Source organism: Malaclemys terrapin, chromosome 12, assembly GCF_027887155.1.
Source record: "Malaclemys terrapin pileata isolate rMalTer1 chromosome 12, rMalTer1.hap1, whole genome shotgun sequence".
Lineage (NCBI taxonomy): Eukaryota > Metazoa > Chordata > Testudines > Emydidae > Malaclemys > Malaclemys terrapin.
The window spans coordinates 41,788,116-41,804,346 of record NC_071516.1 but is presented as its reverse complement, the minus strand read 5'-3'; the positions used below and the strand labels follow the sequence as shown (position 1 = coordinate 41,804,346).

The window sequence follows — 16,231 nt, the reverse complement described above, 5'->3', positions numbered from 1 at the left end:
GGGGAGAGGACGGGGCCTTGCTGCAGGGCGTGGGTGGGACCACAGCCTGGGTTAGGGGAGGATTAGCCTTTCCTGGTCTATTTTACCTGCTGCCCATGGCTCTAATGACCAGGCTATTCTGGGGTGGGTGGGTCTTGCTCTTGTTCTTTGTGAAAAAATGTAGTAGGCCTTAGATTCATCCTGAGGAAGAACAGGCAGGGAAATTTGTTTCCCACTCAGCACTAGTGAGGAACCATTTTGTGCCACATATTTCTCTTCAGGGACATTTGGATATCCCTGTTCCTCAAGCTGTAGATAAAAGGGTTCAACATGGCAGGCAAAACAGTGTAAAGGGAGAGAAGTTTTCTGCCATCTGGAAATTCACTGGACCTGGGTCGTAAATAAAGGAAGATGCCAGAACCACAGAATAAAGCCACAACAATGAGGTGGGAGGAGCAGGTGGAGAAGGTTTTCCTCTTGCCCTCAGCTGATGACATCATGAGAATGGTGGTGCTGATCCAGATGTAGGACAACAGGATCAGGGCAAAGGGCATCACTCCAAAGAAAGTGACCATGATGGAAGTTAAGGTTTCATTCATGGAGGTGTCAGCAGAGGCCAGCCACAGCAGAGGGGCCGGGTCACAGAAGAAATGGTTGATCTCTTTGGAGTTACAGCAGGGTAAGATGAACACCAAACTGGTCTTCACTACCTGGGCCGGGATGCCGATTGTCCAGGAAGTGGCTGCCAGCAGGACACACACCTTCTTGTTCATAGTCATGGGATAATGTAGCGGGTTGCATATTGCCACGTAGCAATCATACACCATGATGTCCAGAAAGGAAGACTCCTTGCTCCCAAGGCAAAGGAAGAAGCACATTTGCATGGCACAGCCAGCAAAGGAGATGCATTTATCCCCTGAGATGAGGCTCACCAGCATTTTGGGGACAGGACCGAGGTGTAATCGACCTCTAAGGCAGACAAATTAGAGAGGAAAAAGTACATGGAGGTGTGAAGGGCAGGATCCACCAAAGTTACAAGGATAATGAGGAGGTTTCCCACCAGAGTGACCAGATAAATGGCTAACAGTGCCACAAAGAGTAAAATCTGCCTCTCTGGAGAGGTAGAAAATCCCAGGAGAAGAAACTCAGTCACAACCATTCAATTCAAGATCATCATTTCTTCATAAGAGTTCAACTGGAAGACAAACAGAGACAGGTATTACATGGTGTATTCACCATCTCCAGGTCTTCTATCAGCCAAGATTGGATGCCTTTCTTCAAAGGTCTGTGGCTCTAGGGAAGCCCAGCAACCACACAACCCTGCAAACAGGGTTCCATTCCCTTCCACAGAAAATGTCAAAAATGGTGGTTTTCATTTGGAACAAAACCCAATTTCAAAATATTGAAATCTTTCATGAAACAGAATCACTTTTCTCCCTCAACTCAGCTCATAACTAGAGCTGGCCAAAGTATTTATTCTGAATCGCAATCATTAGGAGTGGTCTTGAATGAAGAGGAAATAAAGGACTATGCATCAATAATATCTTAGTCACCAATGAGTGCCACTGATTTCAAAAGAGAGATTCTGTTACCCTTTCTCTCAGGCTGGGATTTTCAAAGAAACCTAAGAGATTTATGCTTTTTAATTTCAATGAGATTTATGCACTTGAAAATTCCAGTCTCACTGCTGATATCAATACGGCCATTCAAGCATTGAGGTACTCAGGGCCGGTGCAACCACTAGGCAAACTAGGTGGCCGCCTAGGGCATCAGGATTTGAGGCGCCAAAATGCGGTGCCCAAAATGTCTTGGATGCTCACCCGGCACCTGCTAAACATGTAACCCTCCTCCTGCCGCTGTATGAGGGGGAGCTACAGCTTTGATCAGCTGCGGCTGGCCGGGAAGTGATGTAATTCCTCCTCCAGCCACTGGGGGTGCTGCACTGCTCCCTGGTGCTCTGGCTCATCCCCAGGCCCCTGCCCGTGCTCAGCCCCGCCCCGCCCACACTCCCCTGAGCTCTGCAGCAGGGCCAGGCCTGCCCTCACCCGCGGGGGGAAATGCAGAGATCCAGCCCCAGCCATGCTGCTGGTGAGTCGCTCCCCCTGCCCTCCAAGCCAGCCCCGCCACCCTGGAGGCCTGCCCCCCCATGGAAGCCTGGGGTCCCCCCACTCCCACCCCCCCAAAGGCCTGAAGCACCACACCCCCTGTGGGGGGGCTGCGTAGGGCCCCAGAATATCTAGGGACGGCCCTGGTACCCGCCACCCTGCCCGCAGCCAGCTCCTGCTGCTCCCCCTTTCCTGCCCCCAGCCAGCCCCACACCCCCTGCCCTGCCCGCAGCCAGCTCCACACTCCCTGCCTTCAGCCAGCCCCACACCCCCTGCCTCCAGCCAGCCCCACATCTAACCCCTATTGTACCCCGCTACCCAAAGCCAGCTAGCCCCACACTCCCCTGTCTCCATCCACCCCCTACCACACCCGCCTACCCGAAGTAAGCCAGCCCTGCACTCCCCTGTCTCCAGCCAGCCCTTGCCGCACCCCCTGCCCGAAGCCAGCCAGTCCTGCACTCCCCTGTCTCCAGCCAACCTCTGCCGCATCCCCCTGCCCGAAGCCAGCTAGCCCCGCACCCCCTGTCTCCATCCAACCCCTGCCACACCCCCGTGCCCAAAGCCAGCCAGCCCCACACCCTGTCAGGTTATTCATTTATTTTCATTAAATGTGTAGACTAAATAATGAAATTAATACATTTTCAAGCCAATGTTAGTATTAATTCTAATGAACAATGGCACATTATGCAGTATTCATTTTTTAAAGTTTATAATAAAGTGATGCTCCGGGGGGAGGGGTGGGAGCGGAGGGCTCAAGGTGGAAGTTTCGCCTGGGGCACAAAATATCCTTGCACCGGCCCTGGAGGTATTAACTCAACATTATAAGAATGTTGATCTGTGCAATCAAGATTACTTGAGGCAAATATCCCATTCACTTGGATCATGATTTTCTTGAGTCTAATGCTGGAAAATCATAAATATTTCACACGGAATGTATTCACACTCCATTCCTCAGGCCCTGATTTTATAATCAGATTCATGTGGATTAACCTGTAGCCCATGTGTAGAGAACTGAAATCAATGTTTCCTCCCTTTCCCCTATGTTTTAGATGACTTCTCTATTTAGATTAAAAGTTCTTTGGACAGAGACTTTCTTTTATTCTATGTTTATCCAGTACCAAGCCCTATAGGACCCATTCTAGGTTGGCATCTAGGAGTAGCATAATGAACATAGTAACTACTACTAACAAGAATGTTACTCTGCATGGGCATAAAGGAACATCTGCATGAATCTTTTTTCAGAGTAGCAGCCGTGTTAGTCTGTATCTGCAAAAAGAACAGGAGTACTTGTGGCACCTTAGAGACTAACAAATTTATTAGAGCATAAGCTTTCGTGGGCTACAGCCCACTTCTTCGGATGCATATAGAATGGAACATATATTGAGGATATATATACACACACACACACACACAGAGAGAGCATGAACAGGTAGGAGTTGTCTTACCAACTCTGAGAGGCCAATTAAGTAAGTGAAAAAAAACCTTTTGAAGTGATAATCAAGCTAGCCCAGTACAGACAGTTTGATAAGAAGTGTGAGAATACTTACAAGGGGAGATAGATTCAATGTTTGTAATGGCTCAGCCATTCCCAGTCCTTATTCAATCCTAAATTGATTGTATCTAGTTTGCATATCAATTCCAGCTCAGCAGTCTCTCGTTGGAGTCTGTTTTTGAAGTTTTTCTGTTGTAAGATAGCCACCCGCAGGTCTGTCATTGAATGACCAGACAGGTTAAAGTGTTCTCATGCTCTCTGTAGGTGTGTATATATATCTCCTCAATATATGTTCCATTCTATATGCATCCGAAGAAGTGGGCTGTAGCCCACGAAAGCTTAGGCTCTAATAAATTTGTTAGTCTCTAAGGTGCCACAAATACTCCTATTCTTTTTGCATGAATCTTGTTTCAGAAGCAGGGTTATAGCTTCAGTTAGATACTTTGATTGATGGAAATCATCATGAAACAAATGACCAGTTAATCATGATTGTCACAGTTCAGGGCTAGCAGCACCTCGGACCTCTCTCAGCTTCTCCCTGAGTGCAACCTGTTGTGGTGACAGGCCTTTTGCCTTCACCTCTCTGGGGTGGAATCCGACAGTTCTCCCACTCTCAGAGAAGGGTGCAGCCTGTTGAGTACCAACTGTGTTTACTCCACAGGCCCAGCTGGATTTGGCTGCCCTGCAAGGCTTCCCTTCAGGATCTGGGACTAATGGTGAATCCAGTGACCACAAAACAGTCTTTTCAAAACAAAGTATTGTTTAATCACAACAGCAGGAATCAAAGCATAACAATTAAACAACAGAAAGCCTACATGTACCTGTCTTACTTAAAGTTTATCCAAACACTCATGCTTCTAGGACTGGGGTTCAGTCTGCTTTCCCTTTCTTCCTGTGTCTGTCGCTGCCAAGCTCTAAGGCTCTAGTTTTCATCAACTGCAAAGGTGTTTGATTCAGTTTTCCCACTTGAATCTCTCCCCCTACCCTGATATCAAGATGGAGGTTCGGACTCAGTCACAGGAAAACATCAAAGGAATTGACACCTAAATTGTCCTGATAAGTATTGGTGAATGACGCAAACTGAAAATTATACCTTTCTTCCTGCCTACCTGCTGTCCACTTGTGTGAAAGTTAACATCTTTGTAACAATATAGCAACCAACACCAATACAAGCAAACAAATAGATGAACAGTGAATATTCATAAAATAATATAGACATCTTCCATGTCCCTCACAACGATAATAATTTTATTTACCACAGAAAACTTTGGCAAATATCAACAACGGAAAATTTTACCTTTATATATAAAAGAAATGGAAAAAAATACCAAGCTTTTACTGAATTGATAGCAATAGATTAACAATTACAGCAATCAAACACATAGAGTTTGCCCATGTTTTTAATGTAATGATTAATGATTAACTAGACCGCTAGATAGTCATTATGTCTTAGGGAATTTTCTTTTTCATGCTTTTTCTCCTAATTTTTTTGTACTGAAAATAAAAACCAAACAAATATTATAATTTTCATCCTTTTAAATAATTTTACAGTAATTATCCAAAACACGGCAGCCTATAATAGGGATACTGAAATACTTTTGGCTACTGCTATTAACAAAGTATTTAACCTTAATTCCTAATACTGTATCTTTAGCTTTCCATGTCTTCTTTGCACCTTTCCTATGTTATTGATGTTTATATGTATCATGACCACAGCAGTCTCTGGAATCTCTCTAGTCTGTTGACTAGAGCTGGGCGAAAGTTTTCCAACATAACAATTTTCCATCAAAAAAGGATGATTCAATTAAATAAAAAAGAAAATGTATCAATGTTATTGTATTTTGACTGAAAATTATCAAAATGTTTAATATAATATAATATAATATAATATAATCATTGAAATGATAAAGTCAGAATAAAGGGCTTCAAACTTTAAAAAATTAAACATATTGACCTGATTGAAATAAAATGTCTTGGTAAGGTTGTTTCAATATTTCCAAACTGAGGGGATTTTTGGCATGTTGGTTTCATGGGAAATTTCAGAAATATGAGTTTTTCTTCCAGTTCTGGATGAATGAAAGTTTCAAAATGTAGAATTTCCTGTGGAATAGAAATTCCAAGATTTGACCTGCTCTCCTATCAACTTTATAACAGTCTGCACACAGAGCCATCCTCCATTTCAAATTAAACAAGCCATATCAGCAATAGGTAGCATTTTCTGTTCATTTATCTGGAGCCAGATCAAAAACATTCCCAAGGAAGAGTGGGTTACAATATATATGTTTACCCAAAGGTCCTGGCCCCCTTCTCGGTTATTCACAGCACAAAAAGTAATAGTGCTAGCACTGTAGCATATAGAGGCCTCAATCACCAACCAGTTCCCGGTTGTGCTGGGTGTTATACACACATGTATTAAAGAGACAGCACCTGCCACAGATAACTTATGGGCACGATGAAACAGGTGGACAAGAAAAGAAAAGAAAAGTTCAGTAACAATGGGTAAAGATAGGAAGAAGTCTGCATCTCCCTCACCCTTTTCCTTTGCAACCCCTCCCAGATACACCAGGTCTTTCACTAGCTAACAAACGCTAGCTTTATGGGAAAACATAAAATATTCCCAGCCTGTCAATATCTCCTATTCCTTTCTTCGAACGCCTGGATGGACCCACATCTACACGGCCACACCACATGACCCCTCATCAGATCCCTACACCATTAATTCCAAGCCCCGTTTATTCCCTTCTCTCACTAGCACCTTTGCACCTTCTCCCAGGCTGAGATTTTCAAAGCTGCCTGACAGTTTGGGCACCTCATTCCCATTATACTTCACTGGAATGGTATCCAAAGCCATGAGCTGCTTTCCCTGAACCAGTTCTGCACAAACATCTCTCTCCTCCTTCATTTCAGTCTTCGGAACAATGCCTTATTCTAGAATCCCCCAAGTAGTACTTCCAGTCAAGAAAGAAAGAAAGAAACTAGGATTCCTGTGCTACTAGCCAAGCAATGCTCATTGCCCAGTTGTGTGCATTCTGTCACACTCCATCCATCCATTGCCTGTTGTTATCGCCCCAGCATGTTGACTTGCCATGATCAGCTGAGTCAATAGGCTCTTAGGAGCAAGGACCATGTATTTACTTCCATTGTAAGGCACCGTGCACCCCACCTAGCTCTCAATACATGTCTTAAAGAAAAACGTGAGACAATATCATTATTAGTTCTCTAATAAAAATCAAGGAAGTCTCTCACCTGCCTTTAGAACAAAGGGTCATTTCTTCAGTGGCTCATCAGGCAGCTATAAGTATGAGCCAAAGAACATGTCTAGGGATACGAGACCCTATGTGTGGTCTCACTGATCTCCACAAACAACTGCAGCCTCCCCAGGGCATTGTCCACCTTGAACACCAGTGTGAATAGTGAGGATTCGTGAAGCTTAACATAACCAGCTAATATATCAGCACTCAAGTGAGTAACTCTTCCTCTAGCAGTTAGTCCCAGAGTTCTCCTGCCCACTTCAGCAAGGACAAACACATTGCTCAAAAGAATAAGCATTGCAGGATTTGGTCCTTAAGGGAATGTCTATATCGTAGATGGGAGTTAGCTTGGTTCCAACTAGGACACTAAAACTAGCAGTGTGGACATTGCAGAGATGCAGGGAATCAGCTGTGTTTGAGAGCCAGATCTGCTGGCTGAGATGCAATGTCTACACTGCTAGTTTTCCCTCACCTGTGGCTAGTGCAAGTCTGTGTGCTCAGGCTGGGGGGCTCACATCCACCTGCAGTGTAGACCTAGCCCTAAGGGTCTTCTTCAATCCACCGGGTCATCCACAGAGTTTTGCTTGCAAAAGTGGATGCCTCCTGAAGCCCTTACACACACAGCTAGTAGCTACTCATGCAAGTGCTCATAGCAAAGTCAGCATTGTCACTAGATTACTAGGTTACTCATGGTTACTCATGTAAGGGTGGCAGGATCAGGCCCACAGAGTGCAGAAACGGGCCCAGGTCAATTACACAGAATGAATTTGGAGCCGAACCCTGGATCTGAAGCCAGCAGGAGCTGTGTGTGCTCAGCACCTCTCAGGAATGGGTGAACAAAGCTTGTGTTGAGTCTATGCATAAACTACCCCCTGAATTAATGTAATCTGGAGCTCTGCACTGTGCCAGTTTGTCACCCACAAAGGGCCACATTAAATAGTTTGAAAACGGTGTGATTCATGCAAGACTTTTGTATCCAAATGGTCAAGTTCCCATGGACTGTGAGTGCCAGCACTTGGGAAACAGTGCATTCTCAGTCTTTAAAATCTTCCGATCCAGATTGGCTGCCTTTCAAACAAACTATTGTGATCAGTACGGGGTAACCAGGTGAAAGTATACATCCTTTGCTATTCAAGAGGTCAGGCTAGCTGATCTAATTGGTCTTTCTGACCAGCAAATCTATTAATCTATGAAAAAAGCAGGAACAACTAAAATCTTAGGCGATTATTTCCAAAAGTGGTTTCTAGCTTTGGGCCTAAATTCCAGCATTGCTGACCATCCCAGATCATACTAAAGCCAATGGGAGCTGCAGCTTCTCAGAAGTTCCAAAAATAATTCAAGCCCGATGGCCAAAATTGTGCAGCCTGTCCACTAATTTGGGGTGCCTCCATTTTTGGTGCCCAGTTTGTGAGAACGGAGACCTGGGTTTTCTGATCTGCTGAGCACTCTGAGCTTGCATGGATTTCTGTTGAGGTTGTAGGTGTGCAGCAATTTTGGAGAGAAAGCCCAGATTGGTTGGCGTTAAATTGAGGCACCCAAAGTTAGTGGCTATTTAACAAAATTTGGCTTGCAAAGACCCAGCATCTGCAGGGTCCAACTTTTGGTAGAATCAGACCTTTAGCACAAAATTCCTGTGTTGTTACTTAGGACCCTCGTACTTTCTTCATCCTTACTTTTATCATGTGAGTTGTACCATTGGAGCCAATCATAGAACCTTAGGGTTAGAAGGGACCACAACCCCTTCCAAGATGCAGGATTTGTTGTGTCTAAACCATCCAAGACAGATGGCTATTCAGCCTCCTTTTGAAAACCTCCAGTGAAGGAGCTTCCACAACTTCCTGAGGCAGTCTGTTCTATTGTCCTATTAATAGTAATCTTCAAAATCCATAGATTAATAGATTTTAAAGGCAGGAGGGACCACTATGGTCATCTGGTCTGAATTCCTGGCAGAGAATCCACTCAGTGTTTCCTGCATCTAGCTCAGCAAATTATAGTTCAATTTGAATGTATCATTCAGAAAGGCATTTGTTCTTTGGATAGGCTGGGATTTTGAAAATTCCTGGGGGATTGGGTTGCCTAACTAATTTAGATTCCAAGACTCTAAGATATGAAGAATGCATCACTTCTCTTGTTGAGTCCTTGCTCAGGAAAAGGTCCCACAATAGTCTATTGTATATAGTTCTGTAACCAGGACTGAATTAAGGCAGGATCGAGGGAGCAGCCCTTAGGCTGGAAGGTTGCTCCTGAACCCACAGAGCTATGGAGGTTGCCTACTTCCAGAGAGTATTGGAATCTGCTGTGGGGACAACGTTGGCAGACCACTGAGCCAGTGGTATCATAAGTACTTTGCTGAGTTGGTGGCCCTATGGTTGGATTGAACCCAGGCCTTACTCCACCTCACACCATCATGAATTTGCTTTCATGGCCTGTTCTTTATGGCCCCAATTCAGCAAGGTATCTAAATATGTGTCTAGTTTTTAAGGATGTTTGTTGTCCCATGGAACTCTGAGAATTCTCTTGTGCTTAAAGTTAAGCATGTCCTCGAGTACTTTGTGGAACTGGGATATAAACTGCTCAGATGCCAAGGGAACTTTTACCCTGAACACTTAGGCGCCTACAGAGTGAGACAGCAGCCAAGCAGGGGTTTTTAGGATCATGGTGGAGCCTAAAACTGGGCCTTAAGTGCTGAAAGCTGGGGTTTAGGTGCCTAAATACCTTTGTGGCTCTGTACCCAAGACTTCACTTAGTACTGTGTCATCACCGTGGTGGGTTGCTTAGATAGTCAGCCATGGGCAGTGGGTATAATAGGCTCTGCCAACCTTGGTGCTGCCGCAGCCATACCCACCAGACCCCAGTTCCTGGGTTTGTTGGCAACGTTTTTGTTTTTTTATGCCTCATGCAGGTTCTGGGGCGGCTGAGGAGGCACATACCACATACCACCTCCTCAGCCGCCCCAGAACCTGCATAGGGTGTATCAACAGCATTTTCTAACAGATGCTTTGGCTTTTCCCTGAGAGGGTTGGGCTTCACCCGCTACCCATGTTGTCAGCACTTGTGGCATGACTGTCCTTTTGTTCTGCCTTTTGCAGTTCCCTAGTCCATGACAGGGCCTCTGTGCACTATGGCAACAACAATATTGTTGCCTCTTTCCGACCTGAGCAGCTAGTCATAGTTCAGGACCCTGGGGGAGTTCCCAGCTGGAAGCAGATGCCAATTGAGGATCGTGTTCGCTCAGATGCACTCTTGTTTATTTACAAGGGATGTACCAAGTCCTCCTTTTCCAAACACAGGAGGAGCTAGGAACAAAAGGAGCAGTTCCTCAGCTCATGGCCCCAAGCCTCTCTATCCAATGGATCCACAAGCTCTCCTCAGATTTTGTCAGAGTTTCACTGTGTTCACAGGCTACTGCTTGGCTTTGTTGCCTCTGCTTCTCTCTGTCGTCTTCTTGTCTGGTCTCATTTGCTGTGTGTTCTCTCACAGACCCGGTCACAATACCCATAGAATACTGAATGTCCACATGGTGCTACTTTCTGGGCACAGCTTGTTGGCCTCTTGTCTCTTACAACTATCTTAAATGAAGGGCCCATTGACACATCCATTTGAATGAGGTTTCACTCAACCTGTAACAAGTTTTCACCCAGCTCACAGCAGTGCAGTAAGAGTAACTACAGTTAGTAGGGGTGCTGTACTGCTGGATGTATCTTTTTGATGGATGTAAAATGAAGTCCTGGCCATTTGCACTCATTAATAAGCTCCTTTCTCAGAGCTAAGATACAACCCAGGAGTCTGGGCCTCCATTGCTCTAATCACTAGACCCAACTCCCCTCCTTCACTGCTGTAATCACTAGACAGCACTACTTCCCACAACGACACACAGCTGCAGGTTTTATGGATAGTTTTTTTTCATTTTCTCATAATTATCTGACTCTCTTTCCCTCAGACTCTCACTATGAAGGACACAGACAGTGGAATCCTCACCACCATCTCCCACATCCTCCTCCTGGGATTTGGGGACCTCAAGGAACTGTGGATCCTGTTCTTTACTGGCTTTCTAGCTGTCTATATCATATCCATGGCTGCCAACCTCCTCCTGGTGGTGCTGGTGCTGGATCCACATCTCCAGACCCCTATGTATTTCTTCCTCTCCAGCCTCTCCTGCCTGGAGATGGTCTCCACCTCCAACATCTCCCCTGTGATTCTTGCTGGTCTCCAGGCAGGCAATGTGACGATATCTCTGGGCGGCTGCCTTGCGCAGCTCTATCTCTTCGGCGCCCTGGCCACTGTGGAGTGCTTCCTGTTGGCAGCCATGTCTTATGACCGGTATTTGGCCATGTGCCACCCACTCCACTGCGGACAGCTGGTGGTTGGGTCCTGGGTGGGCGGGTTCCTGTTCATGGGGATTGTGTCACTGTCGCTTATAGCCTTGAGCTTCTGCGGGCCCTGTGAGATAGACCACTACTTCTGTGATTTCCAGCCCCTCCTGGAGCTCTCCTGCACCAACACCCCCATGGTCCAGATGGTCACATTCTTCCTGTCTTTCATCCCAGCCTCCCCATTCCTCCTGACAGTCACTTCTTACATTTGCATCACCTGTGCTGTGCTGAGGGTCCCCTCTGTCTCAGGGAGGCACAAAGCCTTCTCTATCTGCTCGTCCCACCTCACTGTGATGATGCTGTTCTATGGAACACTGGTGTCCCCCAGGGATGGCACTGGGCTGAACCCCAGAAAGGAGCTCTCCCTGCTCTACACAGTGCTCACCCCACTCCTCAATCCCCTCGTCTACAGCCTGAGGAACCAGGAGGTGAGCAAGGCCTGTGGGAGAGTTGCCAGGATGGTTTCATCAGGGGGAGGGAGCATTATGTCACCGGCCGGTCTCCAGCTTATGGCCCACCCAATAGCTGCTACTGCATGAGAGAGACTTGGGGACACCACTACTGGGAATTCTAATGGGCTGCATTATTCTCATTCCACTGCTCCCTGATCATCAATCTGTGGGCCTTACTGACCTTGTGTGACTGTAATAATCTCTGATGGTCTCTACTGCTCTCTGTTGGAGTCTTTTGGCCTGCTGATCTCCCTCCACCCCTTCTGCTCTCTTTTGGCTACAGTTGGGTTCTATCAGCCCCTGCCAGTCCCACTGCTCAGCCCTGGGTTCTACCAGCCGTTGCTGGACTGTGCTGGCCCCTGCTTCTCTCTATTGTCCAGAGCTGTGATCTTCTGGCCTCTGCTGGGCTCTGATTGCTTCTACCAGACTATGTTTGTAGCACCAGAGCCACTAAGTTCACTAGATCCATTGCTCCCTTCCAAAATCTGGCTGCCAGCTGGAAGCAGTTGAATTTCTTCCACTCGGATGGGGAGAGGGTGAACAGAGCAGCATTCCCATTCATAGTGCATCCAAGCGGGAACCTACTGTAATCCCCTGCTCATGCATCCATTATGAGGTGCTTCATACCCCAAAAGGAGCATGTTTAGGTGTGCAGGAGGTATAGGTAGGACTCCCCCAGTCCGGCATATTCACAACAGTGGTAGGAAAGGCCCGTACAGGCCAAGCTGATCTTCCACTGTAGATGTAGAAATTGCTGCTGCACTTGATTATTTCTCCAATGGCCTTAGAAGGAGATGTCCTTCACAAGCACATGTCAAAATTCGAGCTGGTTGAAAAATTTCGGCTGGGCATTTAACTGTAATCCGCAGCAGTGTCAATTCTGATAAACATTTATTAAAAAAAACAAACGCAAACATTTTGCAATTTGTTTTATTTTATATTCTAAATTTGCCTCTGTGTTCCATTGACCTGAAACAAAGTTATTTCAAAAATTTCATTTGGCAGGAAACATCAAAATTCGATGGGAAACAAAAGCAGATTTCAAAATCACCGGACTTCACACAAAATGGAAATGCCAGGCATAGGCGCTGACTTATTTTTCCCTGGGGGTGCTCCACCCCACTCTGCCCTGAGGCCCTACCCCTACTCCACCCCTTCCCCCAAGGCTCCTGCCTGCCCATTGCTCGCTGCTGTCCACCTTCCCCTCAATCCACCAAACAGCTGTTTGGCAGCAGCATCGATCAGCTCTCTGCTGCACCACCGATTAGTTGTGATATTTTTTCCCATCGGCACTCCATGGAGTCAGTGCCTATGATTCCAGGTCATGCACAGACTAGTTAGAATGCTTTAAATTGTCGTCTGATTTTGGTTACCTTCTTTTTTTGGGTGCCAAAACTGTTGCACTGTAGCTATGTTATGCATGTTCACCATCTTTCAAAATTAGGTCTGACATTTTCCAGTTAGGGGCCTAAATTTAAATCCCTAAATATGGGCCTGATTTTCAGAGGGCCATTTCATTCAATGGGAGCGTTGGGTGCTCAGCACTTCTGAAAATCAGTATATACCTGGCCAAATCAGCATTTAGTGCTAGGCACTCAAGTTAGATACTTCCTCACCAGCAGCCAAAATGTAGCCCTACATGAAGCCCCACAATGTGAACATAGGATCAAGTTTGGGGCCTCTAGAATTGAAGGTTCAAGCCCTAAATATATGAACTCAGGTGTTGATGCAATAAGTCCTCCAACAGACTCCCAGGCAGCTGCTACTTCGAAGAATGATCAGCCAGTGGCAGAGATACTCAACACAGAACAGACACGTTAGCGTTCTGAATCATAGATACAGTGTTAGGGCAAGCTACTTATCTTCACTTTCATGGCCTGACCTGTTATCTTTAATTTGCTGTTGAGATGTTGACTCCCACCTTCAACTGGCCCAGGATGTCTGCCTCCATCACCTGCTTGTTACATCTTCAAATGAGACCCTTTGTGCTGTCTCTTGTGTTGCCACTCATGCTTGGGAGAAGCTCCTGGTAAACTGCCAGAAACTACCTCATTATCATCTTTCAAAATCCTCCTTGAAGCTCTCCTTTCCCGTCATGCCTATAAAAAACATGAGAACGGTTAGGCCACTGGTTTGCTGAAATCACTGCCTGTCATGTTGACCAATACTGCCTCATAGTTGTCTTGCCTTCTCCCATCTGTATCCCTCTGTTCTCTCTTGTCTTATATTTAGACTGTAAGCTCTCTGGGACAGGGATCATTCTTTTGTTTTGTGTTTGTACAGTGCCTAACACCAGGGTGTCCTGGTCCATGAATGGGGCTCCTAGTTGCTACTGTAATACAAATAAATAATAATAATAATTGATCAGGATTGTGTGACAAAAAGAAAGGACTTCTTGTGACTCTGAGTCAAGGGGGAATTCACACTTGGCGTGGTCAGATGGAATAGAGTGTAAGGCCAACCTGAGGGGATCATTTATGGTGGACTGGTGAAATTATGGAAACTGATGTGAAAACAAGAGAGACCAGCCTCTTTAGAAACTGATGTGTCGGTGTAATAGTTGTGATTTAGTGTCCAGGAAACTCCAAAGCCTGGGACACTCTCAAAGAGACTTAGGCGCCTAACTCCCATTGGTACTTTTGGCACCAGTGGTGTCTACATTTCTGGGGGCCCAAATTCACATAACTTAGAGGCCAGATTTTCATAGGTGTTGAGTGCCCTCAACTCCAGTTCAAGCCAATGGGCTCATCACCTAGGTGCTCATTACCTATCAAAATCAGACCTCTGGTGTATCAATTTTGGGCATGCAGCACACCTTCCTATCTACGGTCATATAAGGCCCTCTATTGCCATAGGATTGGAGCACCTCCCAATCTCTAATGTATTTATCCTCACCCATGCCCCTGTGAGATAGGGAAGTGCTGTGTACAGATGGGCAACTGAGATATGCGGAAACAAATGGCCAGATTTTCAAAAGTGATTTTGGTGCCTAAACATGCAGATAGATGCCCAGAACGATTTACAAAAGTTCCCCGGGCCCAGATTCTCAAAGGGATTTAGGTGTCTAAATTAATGTCAATGGGAGTTAAGTGGCGGGAGCTTTAGAAACCCACTAGGCATCTATCTGCATCTTTAGGCACCCAAATACCTCTATTAATCTGGTCCAAAATGACCTGCCCAAGGTCCCACCACTCCCAGTGAAGTGCCCCATGCTGAGCTCTATATCCATATACCCTCTGAATTTGGCAGGTTCAAGATCGTAACCCAGCTCTGAACATTATAGTGGATAACAAAGTTATGTGCTGCCTGGAAAAGGAAAGCTCCTCTGTTAGCTCCAGGCACCTTCTGGGGGAGCCAGGATTAGAACCCTGGTCTTTCATCTCCAAAACAGAGCAGGAGCCTCCCACCTGCATTAAAAGACACTGCTAGGAACGGCCACTACTAGCAAGCCCTTTGGCCCGTCTGCACATTCACCACTAGGTGGCAGTACCTTTTCTTACAACATGCACACTGCCAGTGTACCAGAAACTGCCTCCAAGAATTCACATTGGGCTGACTCAAAATCTCACATCTAAATGTCCTGGGATTGTAGGCTGTTTGAAATGTGGGACCAAATTATGCAGCTGGAACAATTTGCCATTTTTTTAACAGTAGTGACAAGTAACACCCACTGGGAGGGAGTGTAGGCCTGGTCCTGAGATTTAATTCAATTCCCTGTGTGGAACATCATAGCGGTAAAAAGGGGATATTTAATGTTGATTTTCAGTAAGTTTTGGAACGCCGAGGAAGTTCCAGAAGATTGGAAGAAAGCAAATGTTGACAATGTTGTGTCAATGTTTAAAAATGATGCAGTAATTTCAAGTCTATCAGTCTGACTTTGATCCCAGGCAAGATAATACAGTTGCTGATCCATGATTCAATTAACAAAGAATTAAAGGAGTGTAACATATTTAATGCCAATCAACACAGGTTTATGGAGGACCGATCCTCTCAAACTAACTTGATATCTTTTTATGATGAGATGACAAGTCTGATTGATAAAGGATGGACAGGGATGGTGTCCCTAGCCTCTGTTTGCCAGAAGCTAGGAATGGGCGACAGGAAATGGATCATAAAAACATAAGAACAGCCGTACTGGGTCGGACCAACGGTCCAACTAGCCCAATATTCTGTCTACTGACACTGGCTAATGCCAGGTGCACCAGAGGGAGTGAACCTACAGGTAATGGTCAAGTGATCTCTCTCCTTCCATCCATCTCCACCCTCTGACAAACAGAGGATAGGGACACCATTCCTTATCACATCCTGGCTAATAGCCATTAATGGCCTTAACTTTACACATTACTTCTTAACCTCCATGAATTTATCCAGTTCTCTTTTAAATGCTGTTATAGTCCAACCCTTTGGTGGGACCCACAGTCCAGGACAACTATTCCTGTATCCAACAGGGAGTTGAGGGAATGGGGGAAACCCAGGCCCACCCTCTACTCCAGGTTCCAGCCCAGGGCAGTGTGAATCACAGCCAGCTGTCTACAGTGTTTCTTGTAACAGTTGTGTGACAGCTACAACTCCCTGGGAT

At 45.8% G+C, this 16,231-nt stretch overlaps 1 protein-coding gene and 1 pseudogene across 1 annotated transcript; one reads left to right on the top strand and one right to left on the bottom strand.

Annotated features, from left to right (window-relative positions):
* Nucleotides 1-221: 221 nt before the first annotated feature.
* LOC128846046 (olfactory receptor 10A7-like) lies at nucleotides 222-6,478 on the bottom strand (annotated as a pseudogene).
* A 4,298-nt stretch (nucleotides 6,479-10,776) lies between these two features.
* On the top strand, nucleotides 10,777-11,739 carry LOC128846045 (olfactory receptor 11A1-like). Its single transcript, XM_054045128.1, has one exon. It carries the CDS (start codon nucleotides 10,777-10,779, stop codon nucleotides 11,737-11,739), a length of 963 nt encoding a protein of 320 aa, XP_053901103.1.
* Nucleotides 11,740-16,231: the final 4,492 nt, after the last annotated feature.

What these genes read in the sequence shown, in the direction of transcription:
- LOC128846045 (XM_054045128.1), top strand. Translation starts at nt 10,777, where the DNA reads ATGAAGGACACAGACAGTGGAATCCTCACCACCATCTCCCACATCCTC.